At 41.0% G+C, this 19,039-nt stretch overlaps 1 protein-coding gene across 4 annotated transcripts in view; it reads left to right on the plus strand.

The window, feature by feature from the left end:
* The first annotated feature begins 1,580 nt into the window (after nucleotides 1–1,580).
* LOC136884479 (oocyte zinc finger protein XlCOF19) overlaps nucleotides 1,581–19,039 on the plus strand; it is a 44,484-nt gene continuing 27,025 nt past the window's right edge. The window contains exons 1-5 of one of the 4 annotated variants that reach the window (XM_067156674.2): nucleotides 1,630–1,662; nucleotides 2,750–2,858; nucleotides 5,235–5,407; nucleotides 8,844–8,927; nucleotides 17,951–18,043. In XM_067156674.2, the coding sequence (XP_067012775.1) occupies nucleotides 8,865–8,927; nucleotides 17,951–18,043 (156 nt within the window). In that variant the 5' untranslated portion in view covers nucleotides 1,630–1,662; nucleotides 2,750–2,858; nucleotides 5,235–5,407; nucleotides 8,844–8,864. Of the gene's footprint in view, nucleotides 1,663–2,225; nucleotides 2,859–2,893; nucleotides 2,964–5,234; nucleotides 5,408–8,843; nucleotides 8,928–17,950; nucleotides 18,044–19,039 lie in introns of those variants that run through there. The other 3 variants (XM_067156675.2, XM_067156673.2, XM_068229945.1) reach the window with 3 other exon arrangements.

Consider the following 19,039-nt stretch of genomic DNA (forward strand, 5'->3'; position numbering starts at 1 on the left):
TAATGAGCAGTTTATTTTCCAAGAATAGTTGGAAATTCATGATAAACGAAGACACATACGGTTCCAGAAGGAAAAAAGCGGAATGTAATACTAGGCTACAGACTCACCCGAACTTGCAGACAGGTCACTTTCAAGGTGCGAACTCAGAGTTGTTCGACATACTCGCGTGTAGACACGTTATGATAGTCGCACATCCTCGCTTCCAATGTGCGCGCAACCTAGTAATTGTTGCTTGCAGAGATCTTCTGTTATCTTCGTCTGCCATTTTCTCGAGTGAAGTTTTAATTTCATTTAGTGAGTTCATAGGTGGTTAGGAATATGATTGTCAAGACGGTCAATTCATTTTATTATCAGTAAATAGAAAATAAACAGTGGACGTTTAGCTTGGTAACTTATAATCGTTCCTTTTTTTCTTTTTTGTTTATTCTTTCTTTCTTGCAGCTGTTGTTGGAATTATTTAGAGCGAGTGATTGTGAAAGACCGTCTCCTTCGAAGAAGAAGCGTCAAATTAGGAATGAGTTACTTAAAACTGAAGAATCTTTTAGGAGACGTAAATTTAATGAACAGTTACCATTATGGGATAAATTAGATTTAGTTGAGTGCCTGACTGTAAAAAGAAACTAATGGCTGGTAAAACTGCGTTAGAAAGACATAAATAGACATAGTTCCATGCCTTTACCAAAAGACGTATGTGCTGTAGATCAAAAATTCCTCCAAAATTCATATAAAAATTCTACTGATCACGTAGTATGTGCAGCAAAAATTCGACAGTTTTAAATTTCGCTGAGCTGTTGAAGAAGCACGCGAAGAAGATAAAAGTGAGCTTGAGGTTACTTTTTTTTTAATTTGAGTGATTTTTCACTACTGCTAAGAAACTCACCGGCAACAAGTGAATCCAGCTGTCAGAGTGCTGCATATGATGTGGTGGTGATTACTGTTTTATGAGGAAGTACAACTAGGCAACCATCCTCTATATAACACTAATCAGAGAGAAAATATGGAAGGGATCTGACACTTTGAAAAATGAAGGTGTCGGCCAAAGAATGACAATGGCCAAGAAGGGCTTGAAAATGAAAGACTCCCTAGGCCTCGAGTGCTATAATACCGTCGGGGTCAGAAAAGAACAAGAGTTGACCAGTGGAGGTCAGATATGATAGCTGAATGTGAGGAGCCTGGCACAAGCAAATGGAAAAATGCCAGGACTCAGCTGAGGGCCCCATGGTCGCCAACCCAGGTCCTAAGTTCAGATCCCTAAAGCCCCTTTTAGTCGCTTCTTACGACAGGCCAGGGATACCTTGGGTGTTATTCTACCGCCCCCACCCACAGGGGATGCTGCATCTGAGTTGTCTGAGGGTCCTGTATTATTTTTTTCTTTTAAACATATTTTGATGGTCAAGTGATTTTAAATGATACTTGGAATACATTTTAAGTAATTAAAATGTCACTACCAATGCATACTTTCGAATCTGCTTGTTTATTCTTGACTATCAGCATCTAGTGTCATAACCAAAGGGGGTACAAGAGACCTGCAGCGAAACGTGCCTGGCCCATGATGGTTGGAACGAATTTTCGCATGTCAAATTTCTGCAGCCAACTTAGAAATGCGAAATGTTTTGTGCAATGCAGGTGTACACTTAGTCTGGTGTGATTTTCTGGCAAAGTGTAGGCTTTTCTAAATAAATGCAATGGATCTTTGTATCAAATTAGTGTTAATTAAATACATTTGGCTCTAACGTCGTATTTGCTGTGTTTTAGGTATTCATGTATGTTTCTTAAGTCTGTATAGGCGTGGACATTTTCTGTAAAATTTGGCTGTTACATTTAATGAACTTATCTTAGCGTATTATTCTCTCCTCTTCCCTGCGCGTTGTTGTGGAATCTTTATTTGCCCCTCTAACTGGTGTGGCAGTTTCATAGATGGGGCGGGGCTTTTCGTAACAAAACAGCTGTTCGAAATCCCGTTGCTTATGTTTCATTTTTAATGAGATGGACTTCCTTCAGAAGTCTTATGATGAAATATTTTGTTCAATATAGTTGTCTTTCTTTTCCTTGTTTTTTAAACCCTGAACAGTTGCTTACATCCTCCTGTGAGTGGGGTCAATAGAATACATCCACTGGTCCCCTAGCTGAGCCTGCCATTGCTTCTGCTTGTGTCAAGCTCTTTACTTTCATTCCTATTCTAACTCCCTTAGTAAAATGTTGTTCTTTTCTGCCCCAGACGGTATTAGGTTTGTAAAGTGTAGGGAGTTTCTCATTTTCACACTTTTTGTGCCCCTTTGCCTTCTTTAGCAATATCTTCATTCTCTGAAGTGCTAGACCTCTTCCTTTTTCTCCCTTCTGATTATTATTAAAAGAGGATGGTTGCCTAGTTGTTCTTCCTCGTAAAATAATAATGACCACCACCATGACTTGCAGTAGATTAGTTCCTTTAAAGCATTTGAAAAGGCCTCTAAGCATGAACGAATGTTATGTACGGTATTCCTTTCGTGTTATTTATGTTTGAGACATGCAGTTACAGTATTCATTGTCCATCTCATTCAGTACGTGGGTGATGTTTGTGTTTTGAATAGGAATGCCTGTAAAGTCTCACATCATACATTTACTCGTAGTCCTCAGGACTATGTTGATATAAGCGCTTTTTGTCTTCACTGAGCTGTTGTAGTTGATGACTTCAGGGTCTAGAAACCTAAATCTGTCAGTACAGACATTCAATTACTTGCTTGCTCTCTTACATCATGGAGACTTACAGCGTGAGAGGTATAAGATTTCTGGGATCCCTGTACTGACTTGACCAGTTGGAAGTATCTGTTTGCCCATATTTGCTCAAACTTATTGATTTCCGAGAAGCTGCTAAAAAGGTAATTCAGTATACACACTGCTGTCCAAACTCTCAGCTGTTTTTTTTGTTTGTGATTCTGAACTTCAGATGCTTTGTAAAGTTATCAAGATTTGAAATTAATTAGGTAATTACCAATTACTAGGTCTCCCTGTTGCACTGTGCATGAAAGAAAGTTACAAGAAAATATTGAAATAATTGGTAGCTGGAAAGAAAAAAAACCACTCGCTCACAATCACGTCTATCTATATTAAACTGTGGGAGTGATGCCATTTATCAATTTTAGTGTATGGCAACGGCTGTTGATGTGGTTGACATGGAAAATGTCGCATCATTTATTATATTTTCTGAGACACTGAGGTGCTGGAACTTTTCTAACAGGAGTTCTTTTATGTGCATATAAATTAAATTTGTTAAGAAGAAAGCCATTCTTTTTCACTGTCTACTCAATTAATATAACAAGAGTTCTTAAGTAGGGTTTGAATGGCCAGATGTCATACAGAAATCACTATACAGGGTCTCTCTTATAAACGCAAACCGTCCAGCCGTGATTCTACTCTCCGAGACCTAAGCAGCTGTACAGGAGGAGCACGCATAGTTCTTGACCTTGCAAGGAGCGTGCACGTGTTCGACCTAGCATCAAATATGATACAGATGTTGATTGGAAATTCTAAGTTCCCAAGGAGGGAATTAGATATTTTTCCACCAATAGAGCATGTCAAAAAACAGATCAGATGTAAGGCTTTTCAGGCGTTTTCTCTATTAACTAGCATTTCGTCTTAAGTCTTGACACTAGACTCATCAGAGTGGGATGTGTCAGACCCTACCCACTGATGCTAGGGTGTATGCAGTTGAACTTATCAGAAGCCCTATATAAGAGGCACAGTCTGATAACTGCATACGAGAGATAAAACTCCACAATAGAATTATTGCCGCCTAGCAATTCCGAATGGAAATTCTAAGTTCCCAAGGATGGAATTAGATATTTTTCCACCAATAGAGCATGTCAAAAAACAGATCAGATGTAAGGTTTTTCAGGCGTTTGCTCTATTAACCAGCGTTTCGTCTTAGATCTGACTCTAAACTCATCAGAGTGAGATGTGTCAGACCCTACCCACTGACGCTGGGGTGTATGCAGGTGAACTTATCAGAAGCCCTATATAAGAGGCACAGTCTGATAACTGCATACGAGAGATAAAACTCCACAATAGAATTATTGCCCGCCTAGCAATTCCGAATGGAAATTCTAAGTTCCCAAGGAGGGAATTAGATATTTTTCCACCAATTTTCCCATAGGGAATCTGAAATATTTATATCATATCTATAACATCTGATGGCCAAGCAGGCAGTGAGACAAAGTCTCTCATAGTGCATTGGCACTGCCAGTGGCGTCAAGTAGCGTACGCAGTGGCCTCCACGGTATGCACTAGCCATGCGTCTTGGTAGGTGTACTAGGCATCAACTGATAAGCCCAACCTAGCACACGGGGGCGAAACGCTGGCAACCAGGAATGAGTTAGTTGGAAAATTTATAATGTCCTAGCATCAATAGCCATTCTGAATCTCATCTGTTAACATGGGGAAACAGTTATCACTGCAACACTATATTCTTGTATGTAAAAGTAATTTTAAGTATGATCATAGGATATAAACTTCATGGTTATGATCCGTATTAAATTGTGATCACAGTAGTAATTATTAAATTAATGTTGTATGGTCCACCTTTTTCAATACTATATTATGCAATATTATTGAATTACATTACTAAACTAGAGACTAGTTTCGGCCTTGGCTGGCCATCTTCAGCCTTAATGTAATACATCTAATAACTAAACAAATGTAAAAGCACACAACTGACATGAAAACTAAAGTACAAACACACAGTTAATATTAAAATCTGGGATGAACTAAGTGTAAAATCTGAAACATAAACATCTGGAGTATGCTCATCATCCGTTTTGTTCATTATCTCTTTATGCTTCCTTGGTACTGCCTTATTCCAGACAAGGTTTCTAACACTCTGGTAGAATGCATTGCCCTGTTGCACCCTCTTGCTAATCTCCACGTCTAGCCTTGTATTCTGCATTCATTCACTCTGTAGGTATTTGAAACTGTCAACAATTTCACGGCTTTGACTACCAGTTTTCACAATCCTTTCACCTTGTCTTTCTCCTCATGATATCACCTTTCTCTGCGCGGATTTTGCATTATATGGGTCGAAAGTTGTTTTGACTTTGAATTTACATTATCCCAATGGGCACGCAATTAGCCATTTGATGAAGAAAGTTTTATGGCTCTCTGGTTGGAAATCTCGGCTCCAGAATATTGTGAGATATGTTTGCCATGTTTGTTGATAAAGTTCTGCAACAAGCATATAACCATCTTGTGTATTATTTTAGGGATGGAGAAGGTGACACACGACTTTGCACTGTGGAAATTAGATTTCTCAAGCTGGAGAGGCCACCATCAGTTCCTGGAGCTGACGTTTAAGACAAGTTCAAGTATGAAGAACATCTGTTGACCATGGTTTAGCTTAACTTCTCGAGAAAAAACGAGCTAGTCTCTGTATGCTGTAAGTATATTTTTGTGTAATTCCACATCAGATCTCTCTAATTTATTTTGAATTTTGTAAAGGGGAGACAGATATGAGAGTTTTATTTGGTAAGTTATCATATCGTTGACATCATGCGTCCACAATCTTTCACCCAGACATTCTATGGCATTGAACATTGTCAGGTGGTGATGGTGGTGATTATTGTTTTAAGAGGAAGAACAATTAGGCAACCATCCTCTACTAACACTAATCAGAGAGGAAATGTATAAGGGGTCCAACGCTTCAAAAAATGAAGATATTCACCAAAGAAAAACATCGGCCACGAAGGACGTGAAAAAGGAAGACTCCCTAGGATTTGCAACCTAATACATTTGGGTCAAAAAGAAGAAGAGTTGACCATGGGAGGCCGGATAGAATAGATGAAAGTGACGAACGTGGCACAAGTAAGTGGAAGCAATGCCAGGGCTCATCTAAGGCCCCCATAGTTTCCAACCCATGCCCCCAAGGTAAGAGTTCCTAGGGCCCTTTTTAGTCGCTTTTTAGGACAGGCAGGGATACCGAGTGTGTTATTCTACCGCCCTCACACCCAGGGGGACCGAGCGCTCTCAGAGCTGCCAACAAGTGGCAATACTCCCTGCACAAACCATAGGTTGCCCGGGTGGAGGAGTGGAGACAAAGGGAGTTCCTCTCTCGCACTCACCTCACTGCTCTCTGCTGCTGCCTAGTCCCTCGCTAGCCACCATAGTACTATATTCCTCTTTGGTATTGGTTAGGTAATGCTCAGATTGTAACCCCACCTTTCCATATGCACCCATGCAACATCACAAAAGAAAATCGGCATGATTTCCCTGGGTGTTTTGAATCCAGTTCCTTTGCCACCGGGTGAGTTGGCCGTGTGGTTAGGGGCGCTCAGCTGTGAGCTTGCATCCGGGAGATAGTGGGTTTGAACCCCACTGTTGGCAGCTCTGAAGATGGTTTTCAGTGGTTTCCCATTTTCACACCAGGTAAATACTGAGGCTTTACCTTAATTAAGGCCATGATCACTGCCTTCCCACTCATACCCCTCTCCTATCGTATCATCGCCATAAGACCTCTCTGTGTCGGTGCGAGGTAAAGCAACATTGAAAAAAAAAAAGTTCCTATGCCTCTGAATATACAGGAACTAAAAAATGTATAGATCCTCCTCCCATTTCTGTCTCATAACATTGGTTTTCAATAATTTCCATATTCGTTGAAAGTTCTGGATGTGGATTTTAGAATCATCAGGCCGCACAAAATAGAATGGTTCACAGTCTGAACAATGTGTCCCTTGTATTTATAGCTGGCTGTTCAACTTTCTCCATCAGAACATGCTTTCTTACCAGAAATTTCAAGAAGATGAATAAACTATTGAATATTTATATAAAATAGAGGCATTACAAAACAAGAAACCTTTACAAAAAATAAATCTAATGAGTCTAAATAAATCACACTAAAAACCCAGCATAATCACATCAAAAATTTCCATGCTTTTTCAACTCAGGTCTGTTAGGCAACAACTGTTGAAAATCCCAGCCATAAAAATTATGTCAGCGTCACAAAATCTGGAAAATCAGAAGACTAGAAGAGGTAAAATTAACAAATAGCAAACTTGCCCAGACACACATCATTATTACCCACAACCACTCCCCTCCAGCGAGCTTACTGCACAGTAAATTTGTTAGTGCCAAAGAAGATAAGAGAAATCTCGATACTGCGACGGTGGGTATGATTTGTGTGTTTTGTAATTTTCACTTTCAGGCAAATAGGACCTAACTCATCACTGTGACTAATTTTGTCATAAATAGTAACCTAACTGCATCTGTTAGTGGATTTAACATTGACTATAATAATTATTAAGTTCATTGTGCGACCTAACCAAACCCTGTCACTAATAACAGTTTTCACTGAACCAGAATTTAACCATTCACTAACAGTAATCAGTAGGGGGCTTAAGCCCCCTCTCAGAGGCGTCATGACTAAAAGTAATACTAAGCGGTTCGAATCACACAGCTATGAACTTGCATTCCGGAGATGGTGGGTTTGAATCCCACCGTCAGCAGCCATGAATGCTGGGATTGTACTTTAATTAATTAAATCTCTGTTCTTTCCCATCTTTTTCAGATTCCATGCACCAAAGTGTATGATGCCCTGAGGTTTTTTATGTGATTGCCTTCCTTTCCGGGTGGTTTAATATTACACCAGGGCTTTCATATCTTTGCATTGCTGAACACCTTCCATCCATTAGTGCGATATTAAAGTGGTGATAGTGAGTGTTGTTTTAAGAGGAGTACAACTGGGCAACCATCATCCCTTAGCACATTCAGAAGAGAAAAAGGAAGTGGGCCAACACTTTGAAGAATGAAGGTATCGTCAAAAGAAAGGGAAGGGAGGAATCAATCGAAGGATTCTTTCACACCAATTTGACAACTTTAGATACTGTTGTGTTTTTTTAATAAACATTTTGTCTAAAAAAGTAATAGAAGGAAAGAAGGAAAATCCTTCTGTTGAAAATGCTTTCCTTTTCGAGATAGTGGGTTTGAACCCTCACTGTCAGCAGTCTGAATATGGTTTTCTTTGGTTTCCCATTTTCACATCAGGTAAATGCTGGGGCTGTTCCTTAATTAAGGCCATGGTCGCTTCGTTCCCACTCCTATCCATTTCCTATTGCATACTCGCCGTAAGACCTATGTGTGTTGGTGCGATGTAAAACAGATTGTGAAAAAGAAAGAAAGCTTTTCGAGAAATCACCAAGACAAGTATTTTGAACCCAAATCAGAGGTTGTAGCTCTACGTTTTCAGTTTATATGTGCAGTGGAAAATTGGAAAAAGTAAGTTTTGAAGGGTTTTTTCCTTTTATTCTTGCCGAATGACTTCTCACAAACTAACAGACAAACAAACAAAAATCCAGAACAGTCTCTTTTTCAGATTCCATGCACCAAAGTGTATGATGCCCTGAGGTATTTTATGTGATTGCCTTCTTTTCCGGGTGGTTTAATATCACACCAGGGCTTCATATCTTGAGGGCACGGGTTGGCGACCATGGGTCTTTTAACTGAGTCTGTTATTGGTTGCACTTACTTGTGTCAGGATTGTTTTCTTTCATTTGAAGAAAGAAAGCATTTAATTAATAGGAGAATATATCTGAAAAAATAACAGCATTTAATTAAGATAAGATAGGTGTCTGGCCACTAGTGTACTAAGAATATAGAATGTTTTCTTGTTAGTGTGTGTGTATATTTTTTTGTCAGATCCTGTATTTGAAGTGTAAATTTAACTAAGAAACAAAGCCTCTCTGAACTTTTATATGTTCATTCGTGCCTGATGTAAGGAATAAACAATAGAATGAATCTTGAAATGCTTATTTGGGCTCTTAATATTTCCGTTCATATTGAGGGAGATCTGTGAACTAAAACTACATTGATAATTTTTTCAGGCTCTCCTGTGAAGTCACACGATGGAGTCTAAAGCAGTTGTTAAGTTTGAGTCTGTGTGGCTTCCAGAGGATGGTGCAGGTGAAGTAAGTATACTTATTATCCTTTGATATACTTTCATTGTAATTACTTATCTTCACATAAACATCTTCACATTTCATTGCATGTTTATTACAGGTATGATTTTAAAATGTTGTGACTAACTTACTGATGGGACAAGTTAACTTACTAACTAGGTTCCCTAGTGCTGCATAGACCGGAGTTTAGAACAGTCATTGCTCGCGGTAGTCCGGTAGAAGTAGAAAAAGATAATAATGTTATTTGCTTTAAGTCCCACTAACTACTTTTATGGTTTCTGGAGACGCTGAGGTGCCAGAATTTAGTCGCGCAGAAGTTCTTTTACTTGCCAGTAAATCTACCGACATGAGGCTGACGTATTTGAGCACCTTCAAATACCACCGGACTGAGCCAGAATTGAACCTGCCATGTTGGGGTCAGAAAGCCAGCCAGCACCTCAACCGTCTGAGCCACTCAGCCTGGCCAAAGTAAAAAAAGACAGTATTCTATCTAATTTAGGGGAAAAACTGAGCTCAAAAGCTACAGTCGCTGAAGTGCGGCCAGTATCCAGTATTCGGGAGATAGTGGGTTCGAACCCCACTGTCGGCAGCGCTGAAGATGGTTTTCTGTGGTTTCCCATTTTCACACCAGGCAAATGCTGGGGCTGTGGCTTAATTAAGGCCACGGCCGCTTCCTTCCCACTCCTAAGCCTTTCCTATCCGATCGTCATCGTAAAACCTATCTGTGTCGGTGCGACGTAAAGCAAATAGCAAAAATTTTGGGGGAATAGTCATGGCTAGATCTACTTTGTGGACCTAAGGTGAACACGGATGCCTCTATTCATCGGAAGTATTTCCGTGACTTCATTCACTATTATCTGGACATACCTGTATACCTAGGTAACTTGCATACATGGATGGTATAATAATAATAATAATAATAATAATAATAATAATAATAATAATAATAATAATAATAATATGGCCTCAGCCGTACTATACCATATGGGTGGTTCTAAGATAGGAGAGAATATTGTTATTGGCATCATTCATCCAAAATCTTGCTTCCTATCTATCCAAAGATTATGACAAGGTTGAAGATTGTGGCAGGTTGTTTTAAAACAGATTGATATTTCATGTAAGATTCCCTTCTTGTAAATAAAATAAAATGTAAAGTCAATTTTTAATTATTTTTTTTCCAAATCTCTCTCTACTCATCCTCTTCAATCTCTTCATGCTCCACTTGACCTCACTCAATCCCATCATTGCAACATTCTCTTTCTCCATAAAATCAATCAGCTCCTCTGATTTTCCCCCCCGTCAGGGTCACAACATTTATTATTCTCACTTTCATAATATTAACCGCTGGTTGCCCGCTTATCACAACTCCCCAGCACAAGAACTGTGCATCTCTTTTAGCAAGGTATGCCCTAACCTTTTCCGAGGCTGATAATTACCACCACTCATTTTAGGCTATTGTTACGATGAGGTTGCCACTCCCAAAGGCAGGCATTTTAGAGCTACTGCCAGCAATTATTCAGGCCGCCCTTTACATGGGGAACAGATTCCCTTGTAGCTTCCCCTAACTGTTGCCTATGAGATATACAAGGCCAGGACGTAGCTACTAATTTGCCGCTGAAAAGACAGCCCAACCGTGTTCACGGTTTGGCCACTAGATGTCAGGTTTCTGTTCTGCTCTTGACAGACTTTAACATTGTGATGTACAGAGTAATTGTGATGTTGTGCTGATTTTATGCAATTTATTGTGAGTATTGTCCCTGTCAGTGAGTGTCCGTGAGCCTCTATATACTTCGGATACCGCTAAAAAGCAAGAAAATGTGACGTTCCATAATTTTTCTTTGGAGTGTGGTTTAAGAGAGAAATGCAGGCAAGCTGTTTCGAGGCATGAGTATGTAGCTTGCATTTAAATACATCAGATTTCAGTGTAAGTATATCAAATCAAGCAAATTCTCCCCCAATGAAGTTCCTTCGTGTTTGTGGGTTATTGTAGTCACGTCCTAGTTCGTGAACCATGGGCAACGGCTGAGTGGCCTAGTAAGTGGTCCTGAGAGTCGGGATACCAGTTGCTATGGAATGGGAGTGGGCATCTCGGACATATTCTGAGTCGTGGCCCTCCTTGTGCTCAGGCGGCTAGGACTATACAATTCACCAGTGGTCCATAACCCGTTAGAGGAGAGATCCTCACTTGGACTATGTGCAAGTAGGGCAGCATCCTGCTTCATGAATTTACCGAGCTCAGAACACTTTAAGCAAGCCTCGGACCTATGGGAGTAATGGAGTCCCACTCCCATTTGACAGGCGAGGGACTCCTTGGAAACAACTTGGCGAACGAAATGGAATTCGATGGGGAGCTATCAATATTAATGGGGCTTATGGAAGAAAGAAGGTAGAACTGGCTGAGTCAGCAAAGAGGATGCATCTGGATGTGCTAGGAGTAAGTGATATTCGGGTAAGGGGAGATAATGAGGAAGAGATAGGAGATTATAAAGTGTACTTGACAGGTGTTAGAAAGGGAAGGGCAGAGTCTGGGGTAGGGCTCTTTATCAGGAATACCATTGCACGCTACATAGTTTCTGTTAGGCACGTAAATGAGCGAATGATGTGGGTAGATTTGTCAGTTGCAGGAATTAGGACTAGAATTGTGTCCGTGTATTCACCATGTGAGGGTGCAGATAAGGATGAAGTTGACAAGTTTTATGAAGCATTGAGTGACATCGTGGTCAGGGTCAACAGCAAGGATAGAATAGTGCTAATGGGCGATTTCAATGCGAGAGTTGGGAATAGAACTGAAGGATACGAAAGGGTGATTGGTAAATGTGGGGAAGATATGGAAGCTAATGGGAATGGGAAGCGTTTGCTGGACTTCTGTGCTAGTATGGGTTTAGCTGTTACGAATACATTCTTCAAGCATAAGGCTATTCACCGCTACACATGGGAGGCTAGGGGTACCAGATCCATAATAGACTATATCTTAACAGACTTTGAATTCAGGAAATCTTTTAGGAATGTACAAGTTTTTCGGGGATTTTTCGATGATACAGACCACTATCTGATCTGTAGTGAACTAAGTATCTCTAGGCCTAGGGTAGAGAAAGTGAAATCTGTCTGCAAACGAATGAGGGTAGAAAATCTCCAGGACAAGGAAATTTGACAGAAGTACATGGATATGATTAGTAAGAAGTTTCGAACAGTAGACAGTAAGCAGGTTCAGGATATAGAAAGTGAATGGGTGGCATACAGGGATGCTGCAGTAGAAACAGCAAGGGAATGCCTAGGAACAACTGTGTGTAAAGATGGGAAAAGGCGAACATCTTGGTGGAATGATGAAGTGAGAGCAGCCTGTAAACGTAAAAAGAAGGCTTATCAGAAATGGCTCCAAACAAGGGCCGAGGCAGACAGGGATTGGTACATAGATGAAAGAAACAGAGCGAAACAAATAGCTGTTGAATCCAAAACGAAGTCATAGGAAGATTTTGGCAATAACTTGGAAAGGCTAGGTCAAGCAACAGGGAAACCTTTCTGGACAGTAATAAAGAATCTTAGGAAGGGAGGAAAAAAGGAAATGAACAGTGTTTTGAGTAGTTCAGGTGAACTCATAATAGATCCCAGGGAATCACTGGAGAGGTGGAGGGAATATTTTGAACATCTTCTCAATGTAAAAGGAAATCATCATGGTGGTGTTGCAAACAGCCAAACTCATGGGGAGGAGGAAAATGATGTTGGTGAAATTATGCTTGAGGAAGTGGAAAGGATAGTAAGTAAACTCCATTGTCATAAGGCAGCAGGAATAGGTGAAATTAGACCTGAAATGGTGAAGTATAGTGGGAAGGCAGGGATGAAATGGCTTCATAGAGTAGTAAAATTAGCGTGGAGTGTTGGTAAGGTACCTTCAGATTGGACAAAAGCAGTAATTGCACCTATCTATAAGCAAGGGAACAGGAAGGATTGCAATAACTATCGAGGTATCGTATTGATTAGTATACCAGGCAAAGTATTCACTGGCATCTTGGAAGGGAGGGTGCGATCAGTCGTTGAGAGGAAGTTGGATGAAAACCAGTGTGGTTTCAGACCACAGAGAGGCTGTCAAGATCAGATTTTCAGTATGCACCAGGTAATTGAAAAATGCTACGAGAGGAATAGGCAGTTGTGTTTATGTTTCGTAGATCTAGAGAAAGCATATGACAGGGTACCGAGGGAAAAGATGTTCGCTATACTGGGGGACTATGGAATTAAAGGTAGATTATTAAAATCAATCAAAGGCATTTATGTTGACAATTGGGCTTCAGTGAGAATTGATGGTAGAATGAGTTCTTGGTTCAGGGTACTTACAGGAGTTAGACAAGGCTGTAATCTTTCACCTTTGCTGTTTGTAGTTTACATGGATCATATGCTGAAAGGTATAAAATGGCAGGGAGGGATTCAGTTAGGTGGAAATGTAGTAAGCAGTTTGGCCTATGCTGACGACTTGGTCTTAATAGTTGACTGTGCCGAAAGCCTGCAGTCTAACATCTTGGAACTTGAAAATAGGTGCAATGAGTATGGTATGAAAATTACCCTCTCAAAGACTAAATTGATGTCAGTAGGTAAGAAATTCAACAGAATTGAATGTCTAATTGGTGATACAAAGCTAGAACAGATCGATAATTTCAAGTATTTAGATTGTGTGTTTTCCCAGGATGGTAATATAGTAAGTGAGATTGAATCAAGGTGTAGTAAAGCTAATGCAGTGAGCTCGCAGTTGCGATCAGCAGTATTCTGTAAGAAGGAAGTCAGCTCCCAGACGAAACTATCTTTACATCGGTCTGTTTTCAGACCAACTTTGCTTTACGGGAGCGAAAGCTGGGTGGACTCAGGATATCTTATTCATAAGTTAGAAGTAACAGACATGAAAGTAGCAAGAATGATTGCTGGTACAAACAGGTGGGAACAATAGCAGGAGGGAACTCGGAATGAGGAGATAAAGGCTAATTTAGGAATGAACTCGATGGATGAAGCTGTACGCATAAACCGGCTTCGGTGGTGGGGTTATGTGAGGCGAATGGAGGAGGATAGTTTACCTAGGAGAATAATGGACTCTGTTATGGAGGGTAAGAGAAGTAGAGGGAGACCAAGACGATGATGGTTAGACTCTGTTTCTAACGATTTAAAGATTAGAGGTATAGAACTAAATGAGGCCACAACACTAGTTGCAAATCGAGGATTGTGGCGACGTTTAGTAAATTCTCAGAGGCTTGCAGACTGAACGCTGAAAGGCATAACAGTCTATAATGATAATGTATGTATGTATGAAGTTCCTTCTGTTTTTAGTGTATATCCTGTTCACAACAGAAAAGTGTCAGAAACGCAGGAAGGCTCCAGCTCCAAGAAATGACGTATTGCCATCAAAATTTAGTAAAATTTCTGATTCAGATAACAATGAACATACCATATCTTCAGCATATAACTGATCTACTTCACCCACAAACAAAAAAGGGAGTACCTACAAGTCTCATTTCTATGTCAAGGAAAGACTACGAGTATTTATGTTAAATCTAAATATATATTGATGAGATTTCAAGTGCCAGAATACGGAAAACAGTCTTTATATTGAGAAGTAGGTTACGGTAATGAAATCAGAAAAATGATTAAGGTATCTGAACATGACCAAAAAGTAAACCAAATTGAAATAATGGTACAAATGATCATTTAGGAGCGTTATTGCTGTTAGAACAGACTGAATCTTATGGGAAGAAAAAGTGAAATATGGAGAAACTACGCTAAAAATTTGCGTCCTCTGGCACAGAAAAGCACCTACTGGCTACAGATTTGAGATCCTTGCACTGCCTAACTGTACCACATCAGAAGATTCTGAAAATTATGTAGGATTTTCTAATGGCGAAACGGGCATAACATCGCTCTCCAAACAGCGGCTTCAATACGAATGTCGCAACATCAGATGTGTGGAGGAAAAGGTAGGATAGCTGATAATTTATAAGATGATGATTAAACCCAAAGTTACCGGGCGAGTTGGCTGTGCGCGTAGAGGCGCGCGGCTGTGAGCTTGCATCCGGGAGATAGTAGGTTCGAATCCCACTATCGACAGCCCTGAAAATGGTTTTCCGTGGTTTCCCATTTTCACACCAGGCAAATGCTGGGGCTGTACCTTAATTAAGGCCACGGCCGCTTCCTTCCAACTCCTAGGCCTATCCGATACCATCGTCGCCATAAGACCTATCTGTGTCGGCGCGACGTAAAGCCCCTAGCAAAAAAAAAAAAAACAAAGTTATTTATTACCGCAATCTCCATCAGTTTATCGGATACACTGAGGCAGAATTAGAGAAAACGGGAAGAAGTGACAAACTCGCTAATAGACTTCTCTGCTTCTTTCGTGAATTACTTATTTCGTTTAAGCAAAGTGTAAGAAATATGTTGTAGAAAGTAGGTCATACAACTGCTCTTGGTCTATTTATTTATCTCACATCTGTTTGGTGTCTTCTGAAATTGCTAGTTTTCATGAATTTTTATAGGTTTTCATACTGGAACGTGTTGCAATGAGCAGGCGAGACAGCTCAGTAAAGAGAACTCTAGCGGCGCTTGGTGGAAGTATCTTGAGGCCCAGTCTAGGCAACGCCCTAACATGGGAAACATATGCTGCTGATGAAGACTGTACTCATACTATTCCCCGAGTATTGGGCTGCCTCTTCTGCAATCTCCACCATTCCGAAGTCCATCTTCTCAGCTGTAGATTCCGTTGAGGTCTTCACTCGTAACCCTGAGCTGGGACCCTTACCAGATTCTACACACCGGGTCAGTGTGCTCTGGGACTCACATAGGCAGGGGCGCCACTCCCTGGGCAGGGCTGCCTTTGAAGAGTGTCCCTACCTGCTACCTTTTTGAAATGTAGTGTTCCCGGCAAATTATTTAAGTGACCTGGAGGTATAAAATGACAGATCGCTGAAGTTCTGCACTGAATAAAACAAAATTAAAATTAATGCGCAAAAGAAATTTTACTTGGCTGGGCCACATTTTATGCCATTCCCAGATAATGCCAACTATTGGCTGAAGATTATAATGATGGAAAACAGCTTCATGGAAGACCAAGGATATTATTCCTCAGGTCTTCAAAGATATTGGTATAAGCAGCTATGTAGTAACCTGTCACAGGTGGTGGTGGTGATTATTGTTTTAAGAGGAAGTACAACTAGGCAACCATCCTCTATATAACACTAATCAGAGGGAAAAAATGGAAGGGGTCCGATACTTCGAAAAATGAAGATATCGACCAAAATAAGAGAAGGGCCACGAAGGGCGTGAAAATGAAAGACTCTCTAGCCCTCGCAAACCTAATAGCGTCGGGGTCGGAAAAGAACAAGAGTTGACCAAGAGAGGTCGGATAGGATAGATGGATAGAGTAACCTGTCACAACAGGCTAGTCTTTAGACTAAATACTTGACGATGAAATGCCAACTGACTGTGTTGGTACTGAACCCATTACTTTGAGCATGGAAAACAATCTTCCGCAATCTCCATCATTCCGAAGTCCATCTTTTCTGCTGTAGATTCCATTGAGGTCTTCGCTCGTAACCCTGAGTTGGGACCCTTACCAGATTCCACACACCGGGTCAGTGTGCTCTGGGACTCGCATAGGCACGGGGGGCCACTCCCTGGGCAGGGCTGCCTCTGAAGAGCCGGAGGCTATAAAATGAAAACCTGCACTATTATTTCAAAATTATTGCCCAGCACTGTTGAGTCACTGGTCCCACTGCTACAGAAGGCGGAGAATGGCCATCTCATAAAATTCCTAGGGCTGCGTTGTGAACCAATTCTGAAGGTACTGCATGATGTCGTCCGAGGTGAATTGTTTGCCTCTCAGAGCCTTCTTTAGCTCACCAAAAATGGCATAATCACAGGGAGATAGGTCAGGACTGTATGGAGGGTGACTGAGGACCTCCCATTTGAATGTCTGCAAGAGCTCCTTGACTTTGTTTGCTGTACGGGGCCTTGCATTGTCGTGGATCGAAATGATCCCTCAGGTGATCTGTCCTGGTCGTTTCAATTTGATCGCTTTGCAAAGGGTGGTCAGTGTTTGAGAGTATCATTGCGCATTCACTGTTGTCCCATGCTGCAGGTAGTCCATAAGAAGGGGGCCCTTTTGGTCCAAGAAGAAGCTGAGCATAGCCTTTCCTGCACTTGTGTGGATGGCCTTGGATTTTTTGGGTGACATCTTCCACTGGAGACTCTGTCGTTTTGACTCGGGTTCGAAGTGATGACACCACATCTCGTCTCCAGCAACCACTCGTGACATGAACTCATTCCCTTGCTTGGCATAACGCAGCAGATGTTCAACATGCTTCCTCTTCTGGTTGAAGACTGTGAGGCACCCATTGGGCGCATTTTTTGCAAAATTTCAATCTGTCCTTAATGATGGCGTGAACATATCTGACGCTCGCTACGTTCTCTGTGGCAATGGCTGCTACCATAACTCACCGATCGTGCATAATGAGGCCATCCACATGCTAGACAATGGCATTCCAGACCATGCATCATCAACCAACGACATACATCCTTCCCTGAATCGCTTGCAATGGACATGCAGTGCTCTCCATACACTTGTGCTGTTCTTCGATGAATTTTCATTCCCCGCATTCCTTCCGCTGCCAGGAAATGCACTACACCCCTTTGCTCTTCTTTTGAAGCCTCCATTTTACCGTTTTCAGCACAACTGAGAGTGCGTGCTCATTTTGTTACCATGTGGGTGTGCTCCTGTGCCACTCTAGTGGTGAGTTTGGAACCTCAGAGCTTTTATAGGGACTGCACCTTCTTCTGCAGGCAATGACATTACGATCCTTTCAGCAGTTTACATTTTATAGCCTCAATTCTTTTAGAACCAACCTCATATACTACAAAACTAGTCTAAAAATCTATTCATTGTGGTTCATTGTACATTTTTCTTTTTTCTTTTTTAACTTCCCACTTAACCATTATTTACTAAAGACCCTAAAGTTTTGCTTCATTAAATTATTACTAATGGTTTTCGTATTGTCTTGTTTTAGGAATCATGTGAGAAAGACACAGAGATAGATGCAATCTCTGTGAAAACTGAACCGATGCCGCAGGACCCTGTGCTGATGGACGACAAACACTTGGTAAGAAATTAGTCTGTAACTTTTCTGCAGTAGTTGAACTCTGTGTTATTCCATTTTGAGAGAACTGACACTGGTACTTACATATAATGATAAGCAGTCTGAGACAGGGTCTCGAGACTTCTCGAGACTAGTGCAAGCATTGTTTCTTACGAGAAATTTCGGGAGATCTCGAGAGCATTGTGCAGCGAGCACCGTGTTGTAGGCCTACAAGTAGATGAAGCTGAATGTTGTTTGTGCCGAGTATGCAAACAGCCAACTGTGAGTCCTCTTCATTTCGTAAATACGCGTCAACAAGGGACTAGGCCGTTCACTTATATTGAGGTCTCTTATTGACGCAGTATAACAAAATTATAAAGGATACGGATTATATGCGTAAGTACACGGCTAACAATCATAATTTATCAGACCCCACATTCAACATACATTTAACCAGTGCTTGAATAATAATGTTATTTACTTTATGTCCCACTAACTACTTTTTAAGGTCTTCGGAGACGCCGAGGTGCCGGAATTTAGTCCCGCAGGAGTTCTTTTACGTGCCAGTAAATCTACCGACACGGGGCTGTCGTATTTGAGCACCTTCAAATACCATCGGACTGAGCCAGGATCGAACCTGCCAAGTTGGGGTTAGAAGGCCAGCGCCTTAACCGTCTGAGCCACTCAGCCCGGCGACCAGTGCTTGTGTTTACCGACGTTATGCTGAGGAAGGAAATCATTCCTTAGAATTCGTGTCTTAATTAGTTATTTTGGTATATGACGGTGCAATATGTAATTGTGTCTAACTGTACACAACAACTTTAAGACGATATCCGAAATACACGTTAGTCATTGATGTAGGTTATTTTGACGACATGCCACATAGCCTGCTGTGTTATTTATTCAAAAGAAGTAAAGTAAAATACATCAGCAGAAATACTTCTGGAATGATCCAGCACTTATATTTCTGTTTCTATGAGTTTCAACTTGACAGTTAACTGGCAGTCAGACATTGATGAG

Source organism: Anabrus simplex, chromosome 12 (genome assembly GCF_040414725.1).
Source record: "Anabrus simplex isolate iqAnaSimp1 chromosome 12, ASM4041472v1, whole genome shotgun sequence".
Lineage (NCBI taxonomy): Eukaryota > Metazoa > Arthropoda > Insecta > Orthoptera > Tettigoniidae > Anabrus > Anabrus simplex.